This window comes from Carcharhinus amblyrhynchos, chromosome 1, assembly GCF_965287045.1.
Source record: "Carcharhinus amblyrhynchos chromosome 1, sCarAmb.v2.hapA, whole genome shotgun sequence".
Classification (NCBI taxonomy): domain Eukaryota; kingdom Metazoa; phylum Chordata; class Chondrichthyes; order Carcharhiniformes; family Carcharhinidae; genus Carcharhinus; species Carcharhinus amblyrhynchos.
The window spans coordinates 10770605-10789436 of NC_137324.1; the positions used below are offsets into that span (position 1 = coordinate 10770605).

General features: G+C 48.2%; 1 protein-coding gene across 1 annotated transcript in view; it reads left to right on the forward strand.

Moving 5' to 3' along the window:
• The window catches only part of LOC145345994 (RING finger protein 145-like), a 37242-nt gene extending 18644 nt beyond the window's left edge, over positions 1–18598 (forward strand). The window contains exons 7-10 of the mRNA XM_080193495.1: positions 3744–3926; positions 4772–4919; positions 8995–9351; positions 16071–18598. Of these exons, the coding sequence (XP_080049621.1) occupies positions 3744–3926; positions 4772–4919; positions 8995–9351; positions 16071–16757 (1375 nt within the window). The 3' untranslated portion in view covers positions 16758–18598. The remainder of the gene's footprint in view (positions 1–3743; positions 3927–4771; positions 4920–8994; positions 9352–16070) is intronic.
• The last annotated feature ends 234 nt before the right edge of the window (positions 18599–18832 follow it).

Below are 18832 nucleotides of genomic sequence, written 5' to 3' on the forward strand. Positions count from 1 at the left end.
TTATAGGTAATCAAGTGTCTGTATCTGTAAAAAAAAAAAAATGAGTGGCGAGAGGGTTAAGTACAGCTTAAGGAGGTGTGAATTGTCTCAAGTCAGGGCAGTTAGAAGAATTTTGCAAGCCCAGACCAAATGGGGCGGTTACATGTAGTGTGACATGAAAGCATGACCCCAGTTGAGGCCGTCCTTATGCATGCAGAACTTGGCTATCAGTTTCTGCTCGGCGATTCTGCGTTGTTGTGTGTCTTGGATGCCGCCTTGAAGAACGCTCACCTGAAGATCAGAGATCTGGTGATGTTGCTTGCTGTCTGTTCATCCGTCGTCCTAGCGTCTACATGGTCTCACCAATGTACCATGCCTCGGGACATCCTTTCCTGCAACATTGGCTGAGTCACATGAGTATGTACGGTGTACCTGGTGGGTGGTGTTCTCACGTGTGATGGTGGCATCTAATATCGATGATCTGGCACATCTTGCACAGGGTGCTGTGGCAGGGTTAGTTCCAAATAAACCTGTGGGACTTTAACCTGGTGTCGTGAGACTTCATACTGTTATAATTTACACAATGAGATTGCGCAACAACCAACTTGATAAGCACTAGATAATTTTCTGATTCTGGTTGACAATAAATATTGAACGAGGCGATATCCAAAATTAGACATAGTCATAGAATCCCTATAGTACAGACGTAGGCCATTCTGCTTATCGAGTCTGAACTAACCACAATCCCACCCAGGTCCTATTCCTGCAACCCCACACATTTACCCTGCTATCTTTTCTGACATTGGCCATGCTAAATTGACCCTAATCAACCTAACCTGCACACCCTTGGAGTGTGGGAGGAAACCGGAGCACCCGGAGGAAACCCATGCAGACACGGGGCGAATGTGCAAACTCCACACAGACAGTGATCTGAGGCCAGAATTGATCCTGGGACCCTGGCATTGTGAGGCAGCAGTGTTAACTGCTGTGTCTCCGCTGCAGCCCCTAGTGAGTTGTGGGGATGGGGGTCACTGATTGTAACCCAGTAGGAGGGTTGTGGGTGGCAGTGAGAAGATGAACAGATACGTGGATGGAACTGGAGGTCATATGCAATGCATGATGTGAGTTCAGCAAGAAGATACGTGCCAGGGTTGGGCAACGGAGATGGGAGGAAAGATCCACCACCAAGGGAGATCTATCTTCTTGCATGGGATGTGGGCATCGCTGGCTGGGCCAGCAGCTGTTGCCCATCTCGACTTGCCTTTGAACTGAGTGGCTTGTCGGGCCATTTCAGAGGGTGGTTAATAGTTAACCACATTGTTGTGAGTCTGGAGTCAAAGAGCAAAGTACAGGACAGCACAGGTACAGGCCCATTTGCCCTCCAAGTCTGTGCTGATCTCGTTTCCTATCTACATTCTGGAGTCTATCCAGATCTTAAATGTGGCTAATGTGTCTGCCTCACTTGGCAGTGCATTCCAGGCCCCCACCATCCTCTGTGTAAAATAAAAAACCTCCCCCGCACATCTCACTGAACTTTCCCTCCCTTATCTTGAACTTGTGCCCCCTTGTACTATCATTTCTGCCCTGGGAAAAAGCTTCCAGCTATTTGCCTTATCTATGTCCCTCATAATTCTATAAATTTCTGTCAGGTCACCCTGCAACCTCTGTCTTTCCAGGGAAAACTATTCCAGTTTATTCAATCTCTCCTTATACCTAACACCCTTTGTACCAGTCAACGTCCTGGTAAATTTTTTTTCTGCATTCTCTCCAAAGCTTCCGCATCTTTCTGGCAGTGTGGTGACCAGAATTGGACACGATATTCCAAATGTGGCCTCACCAACGTTTTATATAACATAGTTTGCCACCTTTTACACACCATGTCCCGTCTGATGAAGGCAAGCATGTCATATGTGTCACGTGTGTGCCAGACAGGTTAAGGGTAGCGTAGTTTCAGAATAAGGGGTCAGCCATTTCGGACTGAGATGAGACATTTCGTCACTCAGAGGATTCAGGAATCTTTGGAATTCTCTACCCCCAGACGGGAGTCAGGTAGAAAGTGAGGGAGAAATTCGTTATCTTGCGAGGAAGGTTTGGGTCTGTATTCATTGGAGTTTAGAAGAATGAGAGGCAATCTAAGACATATAGGATTCTGAGGGGGCTTGACAAGGTGGATGCTAAAGGGATTTTTTGTTTTAATTTAATGGGATGTAGACATTGCCAGCTAGATCAGTATTAATTGCTCATCCCTAATTGCCCTTGAGGATTGATTCCCCCCATGGGGAAATCTAAACCTAGGGGGCACAGTTTAAAGATACTGAGTCTCCCCTGTAGACAGAGATGAGGACAAGTTCCTTCATTTTGAGGGGCTGAATGGCCTACTCCTGCTTCTAAGTCCTGTGTTCTTCTGTCAACCTTTGGAATTGTCCCCCACTGACAGCAGTGGGGGCAGGGCCATCGAGAATGTTCGAGACCGAGTTCGACAGATCTTTAGTTGACAAAGGAGTTGAACGATAAGGGGGAAGATGAAAGAAAATGGCACTAAGGCCAACACAGAGGAGGCGTTGTTCGTGTGTTATTATCGCTGCACTATTAATCCAGAGCCTCAGCTAATGCTCTGGGGACCCGGGTTCGAATCCCACCACAGCAGTTGGTGGAATTGGAATTCATTACAAAAAATCTGGAATTAAGAATCAGCTGATGACCATGAAACTATTGTCGATTGTCGGGAAAACCCACATGGTTCACTAATGTCCAGTAGGGTAGGAAATCTGCTGTCTTTACCTGGTCTGGCCTACGTGACTCCAGAGTCACAGCAACGTGGTTGACTTTCAACTGCCTTCAGGCAATTACAAATGGGCAATAAATGCTGGCCCAGCCAGCAACAACTGAGTCCCACGAATGAATAAAAACAAAAATTGGGTCGGCCATGATCTTGATGATTGGCAGGGCAGGCTCGATGGGACAAATGGCCTCCTTCTATTTCTCCTTTGAGTTAACTATCGTATCTCAGTGAAGCAAGTTACATGGGAGGGGGGTGCACAGTGATTAGCACTGCTGCCGCACAGCCCCAGGGACCTGGGTTCGATCCCCGCCTGGGATGTTGTCTGTGTCGAATCTGAATGTTCTCCCCATGGCTAACCTGAGGGGACGTAGCTTTAAATGGCTAACATGAGGGGACGTAGCTTTAAATGGCTAACACGAGGGGACGTAGCTTTAAATTGAGGGTTGGTAATTATAGGACGGATGTCAGAGGTAGGTTCTTTACTCAGAGGGTATTAAGGGCATGGAATGCCCTGCCTGCAGCAGTTGTGGACTCGCCAACTTTAAGGGCGTTCAAATGGTCAGTGGATAGGCGTATGGATAACATTGGAATAGTTTAGGTTAGAGGGTCGTTAGATTGGTTCCACTGGTTGGCGCAACATCGAGGGCCGAAGGGCCTGTACTGCGCTGTTATGTTCTATGTCTGCGTGGGTTTCCTCTGCACCAATTTCCTCCCACAGCCTGAAAGATGTGCGGGTTAGGTGGATTGGCCATGCTAAATTGCCCCTGAGTGCCAGAGAGACGAGCTAGGGTAAATGCATGAGGTTTTGGGAATAGGGCCTGGGTGGTTCGGTGCAGACTCGATGGACAGAATGGCCTCCCTGTGAATTGCAGGGATTCTGAGTGAGGGCCGTGCTTAGATTCAACATTTCCTTTCAATATATTGAAACAATAGTTCCATGTGATGCTGCTCCTGACTCGCCGTCATTCTATTCTCTGCACAGAGGTGTGACGGAAGGCGTGACCTTCCTGCTGTTGGCCCTGCAGACGGACCTGATCGATCTGCATGCTCTGCAGCGGACATTCCTGCTCAGCATCATCCTCTTCATCATCCTGGCCTCCATCCTGCAGTCGATGCTGGAAATCACCGACCCCATTATCCTCGCGTTGGGAGCTTCCCGAAACAGGTGAGTGAGGTTAGTGGGGGTGGGTGGCAAATTTGGGGGAGGTCACTCTGGAATCAGGACCCACCAGCATCCTCTTCTCAACCGGGGCAGCACAGTGGTTAGCACTGCTGCCTCACAGCGCCAGGGAGCCGGTTCGATTCCCGGCTTGGGTCACTGTCTGTGCGGAGTCTGTACGTTCTCCCCGTATCTGTGTGGGTTTCCTCCGGGTGCCCCGGTTTCCTCTCTCAGCCTGAAAGACGTGCTGATTAAGTGCTTTGGTCATGCTAAATTCTCCCTCAGTGTACCCGAACAGGCGTCAGAGTGTGGCGACGAGGGGACTTTCAGAGTAACTTCATTGCGGTGTTAGTGTAAACCTACTTGTGACATTAATAAATAAACTGGAAAAAAAAATCCCCCCCCCCCCCATTCTTCAGTTCATTTTGGATCACAGCCATCTCCTTGTACCTCTTCTCAAGTGCCTGTTATTCTTTATTGAGCTCTAATGTTCATTGGTAAGCTGGTTAACCACTGGGGCATCACAACTGAACCTGATTCTCTCCTGTCATTGACTGGCATGTTGGGCTATTGAGGGGTTGCTGTGTATAGATCACAAGCTGGTCTCGCTTGGGGAGAGGGGGAGGGTGGTGCGAGGGTGGGGAGTGGGGTGTGAGATGTGTTCCCTAGTCTCCCAGGGAAAGGGGGAACGTCAAGCCCCTGGAAGAGTGTGGGGATTGATCGCACTTCCCAATATGGAAATTGGTTCACGATTCCCAATTATGGGCAATGAGATGAATGAGGTTTAAGGAGGCCAATCACCCATTTCTGGCTTGAACTTGACCCGTTTGTTGTGTTTTCCTCCACCTCAGGAGCTTATGGAAGCATTTCCGTGCCGTCACCATGTGCCTTTTCCTGCTGCTGTTTCCCAGTTTCATGGCCTATCGGATTGCACAGTTCTTCGAGATGGACTTCTGGCTGTTGATAATCATCTCCAGCAGCGCCCTGACCTCTCTGCAGGTGAGCGGGGTCAAAGGACACATTGGAACAATATTAATAATCAGGGACTGCTGCTCTTGGACAGGTGTCCCAAATTTGCAGTTGACAGAAACAAGATAGGAGCAGGAGGAGGTCTTTTGGCCCTTCAAGCCTGCTCCATTTGCTCGATTCCACTAAAAAAAAATAGAGAAGGAAGTGATGTTTCAGTATTGTATAGCCTTGATCAGTCTCCATCTGCTCCAAGCATTGTTTCTCAAGATGATGTATTAGCCTTGGAATGTGTACAGTGGTGATTCAGTTTTGGTTAAATCCCTTGCTGTACCTGTCCTGGGAATGTTTGATGGGGACAGTGTAGAGGGAGCTTTACTCTGTATCTAACCCTGTGCTGTACCTGTCCTGGGAGTGTTTGATGGGGACAGTGTAGAGGGAGCTTTACTCTGTATCTAACCATGTGCTGTACCTATCCTGGGAGTGTTTGATGGGGGACAGTGTAGAGGGAGCTTTACTCTGTATCTAATCCTGTGCTGTACCTATCCTGGGAGTGTTTGATGGGGGACAGTGTAGAGGGAGCTTTGCTCTGTATCTAACCCCGTGCTGTACCTGTCCTGGGAGTGTTTGATGGGGGACAGTGTAGAGCACGCTTTACTTTGTATCTAACCCCATGCTGTACCTGCCCTGAGAGAACATAAGAAATAGGAGCAGGAGTAGGCCATCTAGCCCTTCGAGCCTGCCCCGCCATTCAATAAGATCATGGCTGATCTGAAGTGGATCAGTTCCACTTTCCTGCTCTCTTCCCATAACCCTTAATTCCCTTGTCTGTCAAAAACCTATCTACCTGTGACTTAAATAAATTTAGCAAGGCAGTCTCCACCACTTCAACGGGCAGAGAATTCCAGAGATTCACCACCCTTTGACTGAAGAAGTTCTTCCTCAACTCCGATCTAAACTGCACCCCCCTTATCTTGAGGCTGTGCCCTCTAGTCCTGCTGTCCTTCCTAAGCGGAAGGAATCTCTCTACCTCTACCCTATCCATCCCTTTCATTATCTTATACGTCTCTATAAGATCCCCCCTCATCCTTCTAAACTCCATCGAGTACAGACCCAGTCTATTTAGTCTCTCTTCATAGTCCAACCCCCTCATCTCCGGTATCAGCCTAGTGAACCTCCTCTGCACTCCCTCCAAGGCCAAAATATCCTTGCGCAAGTGCAGCGACCAAAACTGCACACAGTACTCCAGCTGCGGCCTCACCAGTACCCTGCACAGTTGCAGCAAGACCTCCCTACTTTTATATTCAATCCCCCTTGCTATAAATGCCAGCATTCCATTTGCCTTCCTGATCACCTGCTGCACCTGCAGACTGGGTTTTTGCAACTCGTGCACAAGGACCCCCAGGTCCCTCTACACCATAGCATGCTGCAGCTTTTCGCCCTTTAAATAGTAATCCCTCCTACTATTACTTCTGCCAAAGTGGATAACCTCACACTTACTAACATTGTACTCCATCTGCCAGGTCCTCGCCCACTCGCTCAGCCTATCCAGATCCCTCTGCAGACTTTCCACAGCCTCTACGCAATTTGCTTTTCCACTCATCTTCGTGTCATCAGCAAATTTCATCACCCTACACTCAGCCCCCTCCTCCAGATCATCTATATAAATGGTAAATAGCTGAGGCCCCAGCACCGATCCCTGCGGCACTCCACTAGTCACCAACCGCCAATCAAAATAGCACCCATTGATACCAACTCTCTGCCTCCTATTAGACAACCAATCCTCTATCCACGCTAACGCCCTACCCCCAACTCCATGCACCCTAACCTTCTGAAGCAATCTTTTGTGAGGCACCTTATCAAAGGAGAGTGTTTGATGGGGGACAGCGTAGAGGGAGCTTTGCTCTGTATCTAACCCCGTGCTGTACCTGACCTGGGAGTGTTTGAATGGGACAGTGTAGCGGGAGCTTTACCTGTATCTAACTCCGTGCTGTACCTGTCCTGGGGGTATTTAATGGCAAGGTGTGAGAAAGGAATTTGAATGAGATGATTCTTATAGTGTAGTGAGAGAATGTAACGCATCAATAGATTCTACTATCATAAACATAAAAATGACACAGTAACCACATTATCTGACAAATGTGGTCATTTGCTTAGATTAATGAACCAAGAACCATCCTATTGTATGTCTACTCAGTGGATGGATTAAGCAGCAGCGTAGTTAGATGCCAGACAGCTTACTGTTTTATTAATCAATGGTAGATGGGCGTGATGTAATGCTATAATGTTACAAGTGCAAAGGAGGTGTAGGCCATTTGGCCCCTTGAGCTAATCACCTTCTCAATTACTCCTTTCACTATCCCCACATCCCTTAACTCCCAAAAATCTGTTCATTTTGAATGTATTCAGTGACTGAGCAGCCACTGCTCTGCAGGGTAGAGAACTCCAAAGATTCTCCATCACTCGAGTGAAGACATTTCTCCTCAGCTCAGCCCTAAATCTGAATGCTGAGATTGAGCCTTGGGTTTTAGAGACTCCCGCCAACCCTTTCAGTGTCTGTCACTGGGAATTCTATCCATTCTGATTAGACCCTCTCATCTCTTTAAACTCCAGACACTGGGCCTTGTGGTATTATCTCTAGACTATTAATCTAGAACCTCAGCTAATTTTCTGGGAACGGTGAAATTCGCATTCAATAAAAAAAATTTGGAGTTAAGAATCTACTGATGGCCATGAAACCATTGCCGATTGTTGGAAAATCCCATTTGGTTCACTAATGTACTTTCGGGAAGGAAATCTGCCGTCCTTCCGTGGTCTGGCCTACATGTGACCTCAGAGCACAGCAATGTGGTTGACTCTCAACTGCCCTCAGGCAACTAGGGATGGGCAATAAATGCTGGCCAGCCAGCAACGCCCATGTCCCAAGAATGAACTAAAACAAAAGTTGTGATCGATCTTAGAAAGATGCAATACAGAGGTGACCTTGACAAAAGTCATCCTTTTGATACCGCTCTTTGATTGTGAATTATTCTTAATACCAAACTCATGGGCACTACATGTAAAATTTTAAAGTTTGTTTATTTATTAGTCATATTAACACTGCAATGAAGTTACTGTGAAATTCCCCTACTTGCCACAATCCGGTGCACTGAGGGAGAATTTAGCATGGCCAATGCACCTAACCAGCACGTCTTTCGGACTGTGGGAGGAAACCGGAGGAAACCCACGTGCAGACTCCGCACAGACAGTGACCCGAACTGGGAATCGAACCCAAGTGCTGTGAGAACATAAGAACATAAGAAATAGGAGCAGGAGTAGGCCATCTAGCCCTTCGAGCCTGCCCCGCCATTCAATAAGATCATGGCTGATCTGTTGTGGCTCAGTTCCACTTTCCCGCCCTCTCCCCATAACCCTTAATCCCCTCTCTTATCAAAAACCCATCAACCCACTTCTTAAAAATATTTAGCGAGGCAGCCTCCACCACTTCAACGGGCAGAGAATTCCAGAGATTCACCACCCTTTGAGTGAAGAAGTTCCTCCTCAACTCCGTTCTAAACCGCCTCCCCTTTATCTTGAGGCTGTGCCCCCTAGTCCTACTGTCTTTTTTGAGCGGGAAGAGTCTCTCCACCTCTATCCTATCCATCCCATTCATCATCTTATACGTCTCAATGAGATCTCCCCTCATTCTTCTAAACTCTAACGAGTACAAGCCTAGTTTATTCAGCCTCTCCTCATAGCTCAACCCCCTCAACTCCGGTATCAGCCTAGTAAACCTCCTCTGCACTCCCTCCAGGGCCAAAATATCCTTGCACAGGTGCGGCGCCCAAAACTGCACACAGTACTCCAGCTGCGGCCTCACCAATGCCCTATACAGCCGCAGCAAGACCTCCCTACTTTTATATTCAATCCCCCTCGCTATGCAGTGCTAACCACCGTGCTGCCTTGTGGTGATGGGCTGGGTTGGCATTTTGATCAATAATAAGATATTCATCAGCATTACCTGCCCATCAAACTGGTCCTAAGAACAAGGATAAATGATGAGTCCTGTGGGGTCAACACTGCTGAATGACCACCTTGTCCCAGTAATGAAACACTCCTGTTTTTCCAGGTGACTGGGACTCTCTTCATCTACGGGCTGTTTGTGACGGAGGATCTGCGGAGGGAGGCTATCGAGAACCTGGAGGACATTATCTACTACGTGAACAGCTCGTGCCGCGTGCTGGAGTTCCTCGTGGCCGTGTGCGTGGTGGCGTACGGCGCGGTGGAGTCCATCTTCGGCGAGTGGAGCTGGATGGGGGCCTCGGTCATCATCGTCCACTCTTACTTCAATGTCTGGCTGCGGGCGCAGGCCGGCTGGAACAGCTTCTTCCTGCGCAGAGAGGCAGCGCGCAAGATCAGCTCGCTGCCCCGCGCCACCCCACAGCAGCTGCAGGAGTACGCTGACGTCTGCGCCATCTGTTACCAGGTAGGGTCTCGCCCTCTGTAGGAAACGTGGTGTGGGGGATGGGGGTGGAGGGGTGGGTTTACCTGTTATTGGTGGGTGGGTTGGGTGGGTGAGGGGGAGAATGCCAGATGATGAGCACAAGGAGGAACCACTTGTATCATTTGAAAGTAATGAAGACAGGAGTCAGACACAAACTTAATCTCCAGGAGGTAACAATAACTGGTAGCAGGTTATCAAGGAATGAGAGGCAGCAGTTTGGCATCTTTGGGGAGGCGTTGCTGGTGCGAGGGGTGGTTGGGCCTGTCTCTGAGCGTTGAGAGAGTGGGTCGCCATTTTTAAGTGGGGACCCATCTCGGTACAGCAGGGCTGGCTGATGGGTTGTCCGCTATAAATAAATTAGCATTAGTGTCCAATCTCACCTAAATGGACACTGTTAACATCAGTGGGAAGCCCTCCGAGAGACATAGGAGCAGGATTAGGCCACTCGGCCCACCGAGTCTGCTCCGTCGTTCAATCATGGCTGATAATTTTCTCATCCCCATTCTCCTCGTCCACTCTTTTGATATTGGAATAGTGTAGGTTAGACGGGCTTTAGATTGGTTTCACAGTTCGGCGCAACATCGAGGGCCGAAGGGCCTGTAATGTTCTAAGTCCCTGCTTTCTCCCCATAACCCCTGATCGCCTTATTAATCAAGAACCTATTTTGATCTCCAACTTTCCCACTGGTGTGAGCACTCGGTCCCAATTTGGGAGAATCGCGGCCAGATTATCATTCAAACTACTTTTAGTCATTTTGTCGTACAGCGTTACTCCGAGGCAATTAAAGTCATACAATGGCACAGTGGTTAGCAGGCATCTGGGTTCAGTTATGGCCATGGGTCACTGTTTGTGTGGAGTTTGCACATTTAAGAACATAGAAATAGGAGCAGGAGTAGGCCATCTAGCCCTTCGAACCTGCCCCGCCATTCAATAAGATCATGGCTGATCTGAAGTGGATCAGTTCCACTTTCCCGCTTTCTCCCCATAACCCTTAATTCCCCTTGTCTATCAGAAACCTATCTACCCGTGACTTAAATATATTCAGCGAGGTAGCCTCCACCACTTCAACGGGCAGAGAATTCCAGAGATTAACCACCCTTTGAGTGAAGAAGTTCCTCCTCAACTCCGATCTAAACTGCTCCCCCCCTTATCTTGAGGCTGTGCCCTCTAGCCCTGCTATCCTTTCTGAGCGGGAAGAATCTCTCTATCTCTACCCTATCCATCCCTTTCATTATCTTATACGTCTCTATAAGATCCCCCCTTAGCCTTCTAAACTCCAACGAGTACAGACCCAGTCTATTTAGTCTCTCTTCGTAGTCCAACCCCCTCATCTCCGGTATCAGCCTAGTAAACCTCCTCTGCACTCCCTCCAAGGCCAAAATATCCTTGCGCAAGTGCAGCGACCAAAACTGCACACAGTACTCCAGCTGCGGTCTCACCAGTGCCCTGTACAGTTGCAGCAAGACCTCCCTGCTTTTATATTCTATCCCCCTCGCGATAAAGGCCAACATTTCATTCGCCTTTTTGATCACCTGCTGCACCTGGGTTTTTGCGACTCATGCACAAGGACCCCCAGGTCCCTCTGCACCGTGGCTTGCTGCAGCTTTTCGCCCTTTAAATAGTAATCCCTCCTACTATTATTTCTTCCAAAGTGGATAACCTCACACTTGCTAACATTGTACTCCATCTGCCAGGTCCTCGCCCAGCCTATCCAGATCCCTCTGCAGACTTTCTACACCCTCTACGCAATTTGCTTTTCCACTCATCTTCGTGTCATCAGCAAATTTCGTCACCCTACACTCAGCCCCCTCCTCCAGACCATCTATATAAATGGTAAATAGCTGAGGCCCCAGCACCAATCCCTGTGGCACTCCACTAGTCACCAACCGCCAATCAGAATAGCACCCATTGATACCAACTCTCTGCCTCCTATTAGACAACCAATCCTCTATCCACGCTAACACCCTACCCCCAACTCCATGCACCCTAACCTTCTGAAGCAACCTTTTGTGAAGCACCTTATCAAACGCCTTTTGAAAATCTAGAAATACCACATTTCCCCTGTGTCTGCATGGGTTTCCTCCAGTTTCCTCCCACAGTCCAAAGGCGTGCTAACCCGCCATAGTGAACTGACCCAAGTGTCAGGGAGTTTAGCAGGGTAAATGTGTGGGATTATAGGAATAGAGCCTGGGTGGGATTATGGTTGATGCGGACGCGATGGGCCGAATGGCAGCCTCCTGCACAGTATGGATTCTGTGGTTCTAACAATAAAGTGCTGTTTCTCGTAAACGATAGCCTTGCTGTTTAAGAAAAATATCCCAGCCAGCAGAAATTCAAACTGCACCATAAGGTTGAACTATGAGGAGAGGCTGAATAAACTAGGCTTGTACTTGTTAGAGGGGAGATCTCATTGAGACGTATAAGATGATGAATGGGATGGATAGGATAGAGGTGGAGAGGCTCTTCCCGCTCAGAAAGGGCAGCAGGACTAGAGGGCACAGCCTCAAGATAAGGGGGGGGCAGTTTAGAACGGAGTTGAGGAGGAACTTCTTCACTCAAAGGGTGGTGAATCTCTGGAACTCTCTGCCTTTTGAAGTGGTGGAGGCTGCCTCGCTAAATATTTTTAAGACGCGGGTTGATGGGTTTTTGATAAGAGAGGGGATTAAGGGTTATGGGGAGAGGGCGGGAAAGTGGAACTGAGCCACGACAGATCAGCCATGATCTTATTGAATGGCGGGGCAGGCTCGAAGGGCTAGATGGCCTACTCCTGCTCCTATTTCTTATGTTCTTAACCAGTTAATTTAAATGTGGTTAAAGAGTAAAATCCCTGGATACGACAGACCCTAAAAATAATTTTGGATAATGCTCAACTAATCTGCTTTAGGGATAGAAGAGGAATCAGCATGGGGTAAAACAACTGGGAAAACCTTGTCCCTCCCCACACCACCTCTTTGTGGGATCTTTTACATCCACCTGCAGGCGTGGGGGAGGGATAGACTATGTCTCGGTTAAATATCCCCCCTGAAAGATGGCACCTCTGTCAATGCAGCACTCCCTCAGTACTGCACTGGGAGTGTCCATCTGGATAATTGTGCTCAAGGAGTGAGACTTGAACCCACAAACCTTTGTCAAGCTATCGATGGAGAACCATAGAGACCCTACAGTGTAGAAGGAGGCCATTTGGCCCATCGTGTTTGCACCAACTCACCTTCTGAGTCAGAGGCGAGAGAGCTGCCAATGAAATCACAGCTGATTACCTATAGGGTACAAAGTTGGCACCGTGGTGAGTTGGACGCTGACTTGGGGCTGTTGGTTGGAGGGTGTGGGCGGAGGAGGGAATGAGGTTGAGAAACTTATCAGTACGAAAGCAGACCCATGGAACCTGCACCGACACCAATCCCACCCAACCCTAACCCCGTATTTACACTGCTAGTCCCCCGACACTAAGGGGCAATTTACCACGGTCAGCCCACCTAACCCGCACATCTTTGGATTTGGGAGGGAATCGGAGTACCTGGAGAAGACCCACACAAGCACGGTAAGAATGTGCAAACTCCACACAGACAGTGCCCCATGGTTGGAATTGATCCTGGGTGCCTGGTGCTGAGGCAGCAGCGCTAACCACTGTGCCACCCTGAGGACTTGCCTAAAGGTCATGCTTTTGCTGCACAGTGGCTGGGTGAGCCCACACTTTTTGCTTTAGTTTTCCCTGGGGTGCGGGCATTGCTGACAAGGCCAGCATTTGTGACCCATCTCTAATTATCTTTGAACTGTGTGGTTAGGCCATTTCAGAGGGTCGCCAAGAGTCAACCACATTGCGGTTGGTCTTAAACTGCATGCAGGCCAGACCAGATAAAGACAGCAGATTTCCCTTCCAAAAGCATTAATAGGGTCATAGCCCTTTGAGTCTGATCCATCATTCAATGAGATCATAAGTGACCTGATGTAATAATTCCCAACTCCACTTTCCTGCCTTGTCCACATAACTCCTGATTCCCAAAAATCTGTCTCAGACTTGAACATACTAAACAACCCAGCTCTCTATGGTAAAGAATCCCACGGATTCACTGCTCTCTGAGGGACGAAATTCCTCCTCATCTCTAAATAGGTGACCCCTTACCCTGAGATTATGCGCTGTGATCCTAGACTCTCCCACAAGGGGAACCAACCTGTCAGCATACCCTGTCAAGCCCCCTGAGAATCCAGTATGTTTATTAAGTCGTCTTTCATTCTCCTAAACTCCACTGAGTACCGGCCCAATCTACTCGAACTCTCCTCGTAAGAAAATCCCTCCCTATCCTGGATCAACCGAGTGAACCTTCTCTGGACTGCCTCTGATGCCAGCATATCTTTCCTTAAATAAGAGGGCCAAAACTGTCTTCCAGGTGTGGTCTAACTAACTAGGGGCAGCACGGTGGCACAGTGGTTAGCACTAGTTCGATTCCCAGCTTGTGTGCAGAGTCTGCACATTATCCCTGTGTCTGTGTGGGTTTTCTCCCATCGTCCGAAAGACGTGCTGGTTAGGTGCATTGGCCACGCTAAATTCTCCTGCCGGGGTGTGGCGATAGAGAATTTTCACGATAACTTCAATGCAGTGTTAATGTAAGCCTACTTGTGACACAAATAAATAACTAGCGATTTGAATAGTTTTAGCAAGGCTTCCCTATTTTTAGTCTCAATTCCCTTTGAAATAAAGGCCAAAATTCCATTTGCCTCCCCAATTACTTGCTGAAATTGCATGCTAGCATTTTGTGATTGATGCACAAGAATCCCCAAATCCCCCTGAGCTGCAGCTTTCTGCAGTCTTTCTCCATTTAAATAATATTCAGCTCTTCCAACCAAAGTGCAGAACTTCACATTTTCCTCTCTTACATTCCACCTGCTAATTTTTTGCCCCCTCTTGCGTTATCCTTCCCACCTATTTTTGTGTCAACTGCAAACTTTGCAATAGTACCTTCACTTTCCTTATCCAAGTTATTAATATATAATGTAAACAACTGTGGCCCCAGCGTGGATCTCAGTGGCACTCCACTAATTCGAGGTCGCCATCCTGAAAATACCCCTTTTATCCCAATTCTGTCTTCTATTAATTAGTCAATCCTCTATCCATGCTACCCCCAAACATTATGGGCTCTTATCTTATTGATATCCTTTAGTACCTTACACTATGCTTTTTGGCAATCCAAGTATATCACATCCACTGGTTCTCCTTTATCTATCCTAGCCATTAACAGCTCAAAGGATTCTCATATATGATGGGTATTTATTGAGAATTCTCCTGAGCTCCTTTTATAGCGGGGGACCGAAAGTGTGGCTGTTAGGTTGGAGTGCATGACATGTGAGATGTCTCTCTAAGACCGATAAAATTGCTCAAGTTTATAGACGTCTAGGTTTGAGTTCCGTCTTTCACTGCTTGGCTATCCGAGCTCGAGTAACCTGGCCTCAAAAGGGTTAAATTACAAGGCGAGGTAGCACAAAACACTGGTATTCTCTAGAAAGATAAAAGAGGACTCGATTGAAGTTTTCAGGATATTAAGGCAACAGAGTAAAAGAGAGGCTATTTCTGCTGATTTGGGAAACGCAAAGTAGTTCTCAATTGGGGTATTCATTGTGAAGTTGCTCCCACAGGCATTATTATTCTTTTATGAGATGTAGGCATTGCCAGCTCAGCCAGCATTTATAGCCCATCCCTAATTGCTCTTGGGAAAGCAGTGGTGAGTATTCATTTTGAGGAGACCAGGAAACAAAAGCAGGGATGTGCTGCTGAGCCTTTATAAGGCTCTGGTCAGATTATATTTAGAATATTGAGGTTATTTTGGGCCTCGTATCTAAGGAAGGATGTGCTGGCCTTGGAGAGGATCCAGAGGAGGGTCACAAGAACGATCCCAGGAATGAAAAGCTTGATGTATGAGGAGCGTTTGAGGATTTTGGGACTGTAAGCAATGGAGTTCAGAAGGATGAGAGGGGAATCTCATTGAAACCTGCAGTTTACTGAGAGACCTGGAGAGGGTAGATGCGGGGAAGGTGTTTCCATTAGTAGGAGAGAGACTCAGATCTGAGGGCACCACCTCAAAGTAAAGAGACGACCCTTTAGAACCGAGATGAGGAGGAATTTGTTCAACCAGAGGGTGGTGAATCTGTGGAATTCATTGCCACAGTGGGCTGTAGAGGCCAGGTCATTGAGTGTATTTAAGATAGATAAGTTCTTGATTGGTGAGGGGATCAAGGGTTATGGGGAAAAGGTGGGCAAATGGGACTGAGAAACTTATCAGCCATGATTGAATGACAGAGTAGATTCGATGGGCCGAACGGCCCAATTCTGCTCCAAACCTTACGGCTTTCTTGAATCGCTGCTGTCTATGTGGTGTAGTAACACCCACAGTGCTGCTGGAGGGAGGGGTGGAGAGGTTCCAAGATTTTGTCCCGGCGACAGTGAAGGAATGGGACTTGCTTCCAAGTCAGGATGGTGACGGGGATGCCATGTATCTGCTGCCCTTGGCATTCTAGGTGGTAGAGGTTGTGGGTTTGGAAGGTGCTGTTGAAGGAGCCTTGGTGAGTTACTGCAGTGCATCTTGTAGATGGTTCATACTGCTGCCACGGAACGCTGGCAGTGGAGTAAATGGGGATTGAAGTATTTACATCTGTGGTTGTGATATGTAATAGTGTTTCCCCTTGTGGTTTTGTTTTTTTTCCCCCCTCAGGCCATGAGAGCAGCTGTTGTGACGGTGTGTGGACATTATTATCACTCTTCCTGCCTGCAACGGTGGCTGTACGTCCAAAAGACATGCCCCATGTGCCACCAACTCATAAACCCATCGCCTCCCCCACCAGAACCTCCCCAGCAAGCCGGGGATGAGGCGCAGGCTCATGAACAGCAACTGGTCCCTCCAGGAGATGGGGGTCCAACTGGCGTTGCTGCACCTTCCGGCGGTGACGAAGAGCAGGCCGAGGTCTCAGGCTTTGGGCCCAGTTCCAACGGAGATGGGAAACTGCTGTGCGGTTGTCAGGAGAATGCCGCGTGCGAACACGAAGGCCGGGAATCCCCGCACAGGACAGAATCCAGAGAAACCGAACCTTCTGGTGGAGACTGGGAATCCGGAATTCCAGAATTGGAAGAAAATAAGCCCAAGGAGGAAAGGGACTCAATGGAGGTCGCAATGGGAAAAGAGAGCCCCAACTGCGACAAGACTTCTCCCGAGGTGTTAGGCCGCAGACCGAGCACAGACGGAGAGAACAAAATGGACGCAGTGTGCAGTGAGTCACCAGTTGTCGACCAGGACTTGAAACAATTTCCAGACACAACAGGAACACCGACAGAGACTGGGGAATCTTTACCCATTTCCGAAAGGAATGACCTCTTAGGAACTTTACAGGATGAAGAGAGTTGACCATGTTAGAACTTGGGAAATAAGGGAGAAAGTAAAAAGATATGAACTTTTGTTACAGTTAAAACACAATTGGCTTTTGTTGGCAATCAGACCATGCACAGGAAAGTTGAATGCTGACCTTTATTTCGGTTTGACCATTATTCAGTGGCAGCCATTTTGGAAGTCACTTGTTTACTGAGAAGCCAGGAAAGGAAGGGGTCAAAGTTGAACCAACCTATCTACGGCCTAACTTAAGTGTGAGATGTTGAGTATGTTGGTTCCTGTCCAGTTATCCCATTTCACCATGGTTGCTGCCGTGTAGAACTCCATTGGTGGCACCATGTCAAAAGCCTGAGCTACCCCAGGGGAATGACAAAGTGAAAATTAGGTTTCCCTTTCTGCCACCCCAATTTTTATTTATTTATTCATGGGTTGTGAGCATTAGGTTAGGCCAGCATTAATGCCCCATTCTTAAATGTCTTTCAGAAGGTGACGGTGAACCACTATCATGAACTGCTGCAGTCATATGGTGCAGGTACACCCGCAGTGCTCTTAGGGAGAGAGTTCCAGGGCTTGGACCTAGCGACAATGAAGGAATGGCGATTCTAGTTCCAAGTCAGGATGGTGCATGATTTAGACGGGAATTTGTAGATGGTGGTGTTCCCACGCATGGCGGCTTGGACAAGTTGGGCCGAAGGGCCTGTTTCCATGCTGTAAACCTCTATGACTCTATCCCACATCCTCAGTGGTAGAGGTCATGAGGTTGGGAGGTGCTGTTGAAAGAGCTTTGATGTGTTGCTGCAGTGTATCTTGTAGATAGTACGCATCAGCCTTCATTTTTCCCCTGTTCCTGCATCTCCTACCTCCCCCCTCTTTTATCAATATATCTCAGGACAACCACACTTACCTCTGCTAACATGGGAATCTGAATTACAAGCATAAAAAGACCTGGTTCCATTTCACTCTCAGTAAAGGACGTGTCAAGTGAATGCCCCATGGTCAGAACTGAAAAACTGAGGGATTATTAGGGCTTTTTTAAAATCAGTCATTTACAATGCGGGCTTCACTGGTTAGGCCAGCGTTTATTGCCCATCCCTAGTGGCCTTTGAGAAGGTGGAGGTAACTTGCCCTCTTGAAGGGCAAAGGCAGACAAAGTAAGCTGGGAAGGGAGGGAAGACACACAAGGGAAACTCTGAGGATAGGGTGGTAGGAAGGACAGGTTAAATGTCAAAGGTGATGGTGCAGGAGTAAAGGGAGATGATAAATAGAGAAAAGATAGGACTAGAGGAGGTGTAAATGACAATAGCAGCACCTTTACCAGCTTCTGCGATCCACAGACAGTGTTGATGATCTGAAATTGTTAAACTGTTTGTTAAACCCAGAAGGTGGCAGAGTATCTGGCCAACAGGTAATGTGCTGTTCCCTGAGTTTCCATTGGATGTCATTAGAACGTCATTAGTGGTGGCACAGTGGGTAGCCCTGCTGCCTCACAGCACCAGGGACCCAGATTCAACTCTGGCTTTGGTTGACTGTGCAGAGTCTGCATGTTCTTCCCGTGTCTGCGTGGGTTTCCTCCCACAGCCCAAAGATATGCAGGTTAGGTTGATTGGTAATGTCAGGGGGATTAGCAGGGTAAATACGTTGAGTTGTGGGGATAGGGTCTGGGTGGGATCAGTGCAGGCTTGATGGGCCAAATGGCCGCCTCCTGCACTGTAAGGCTTCTACAATTCAAATTGGTCTAGTCTCTCAACCAATCTGTGAGAGGGAAGGTTATGATTGACAGGTTAAGCTACCAATGGTGGACCTGCGTGCATGCACGGTTTAGAGGTCATGTGATGAAACCTCCATTGATGGGTCCAGTTTTGGGGGGGGGGGGGCGGGGGGGGGGGGCGGCGGGGAGGTGACAACCCTAAGACCCCTTTTCCCCCCCCCCCTCTCCCAACCCATTCCCATCAGGTTAAACACCCATTTGATCCTTCCACAGGGGAAATGGCGGAGGATATTGTGATTTGCAGATTCCCTTATTTATCTCTGACGCCATCTTCCAATAGGCCAAGGGGGTTGGGGAGAAACGGAAGCAATAGCCAGTGAAAGTC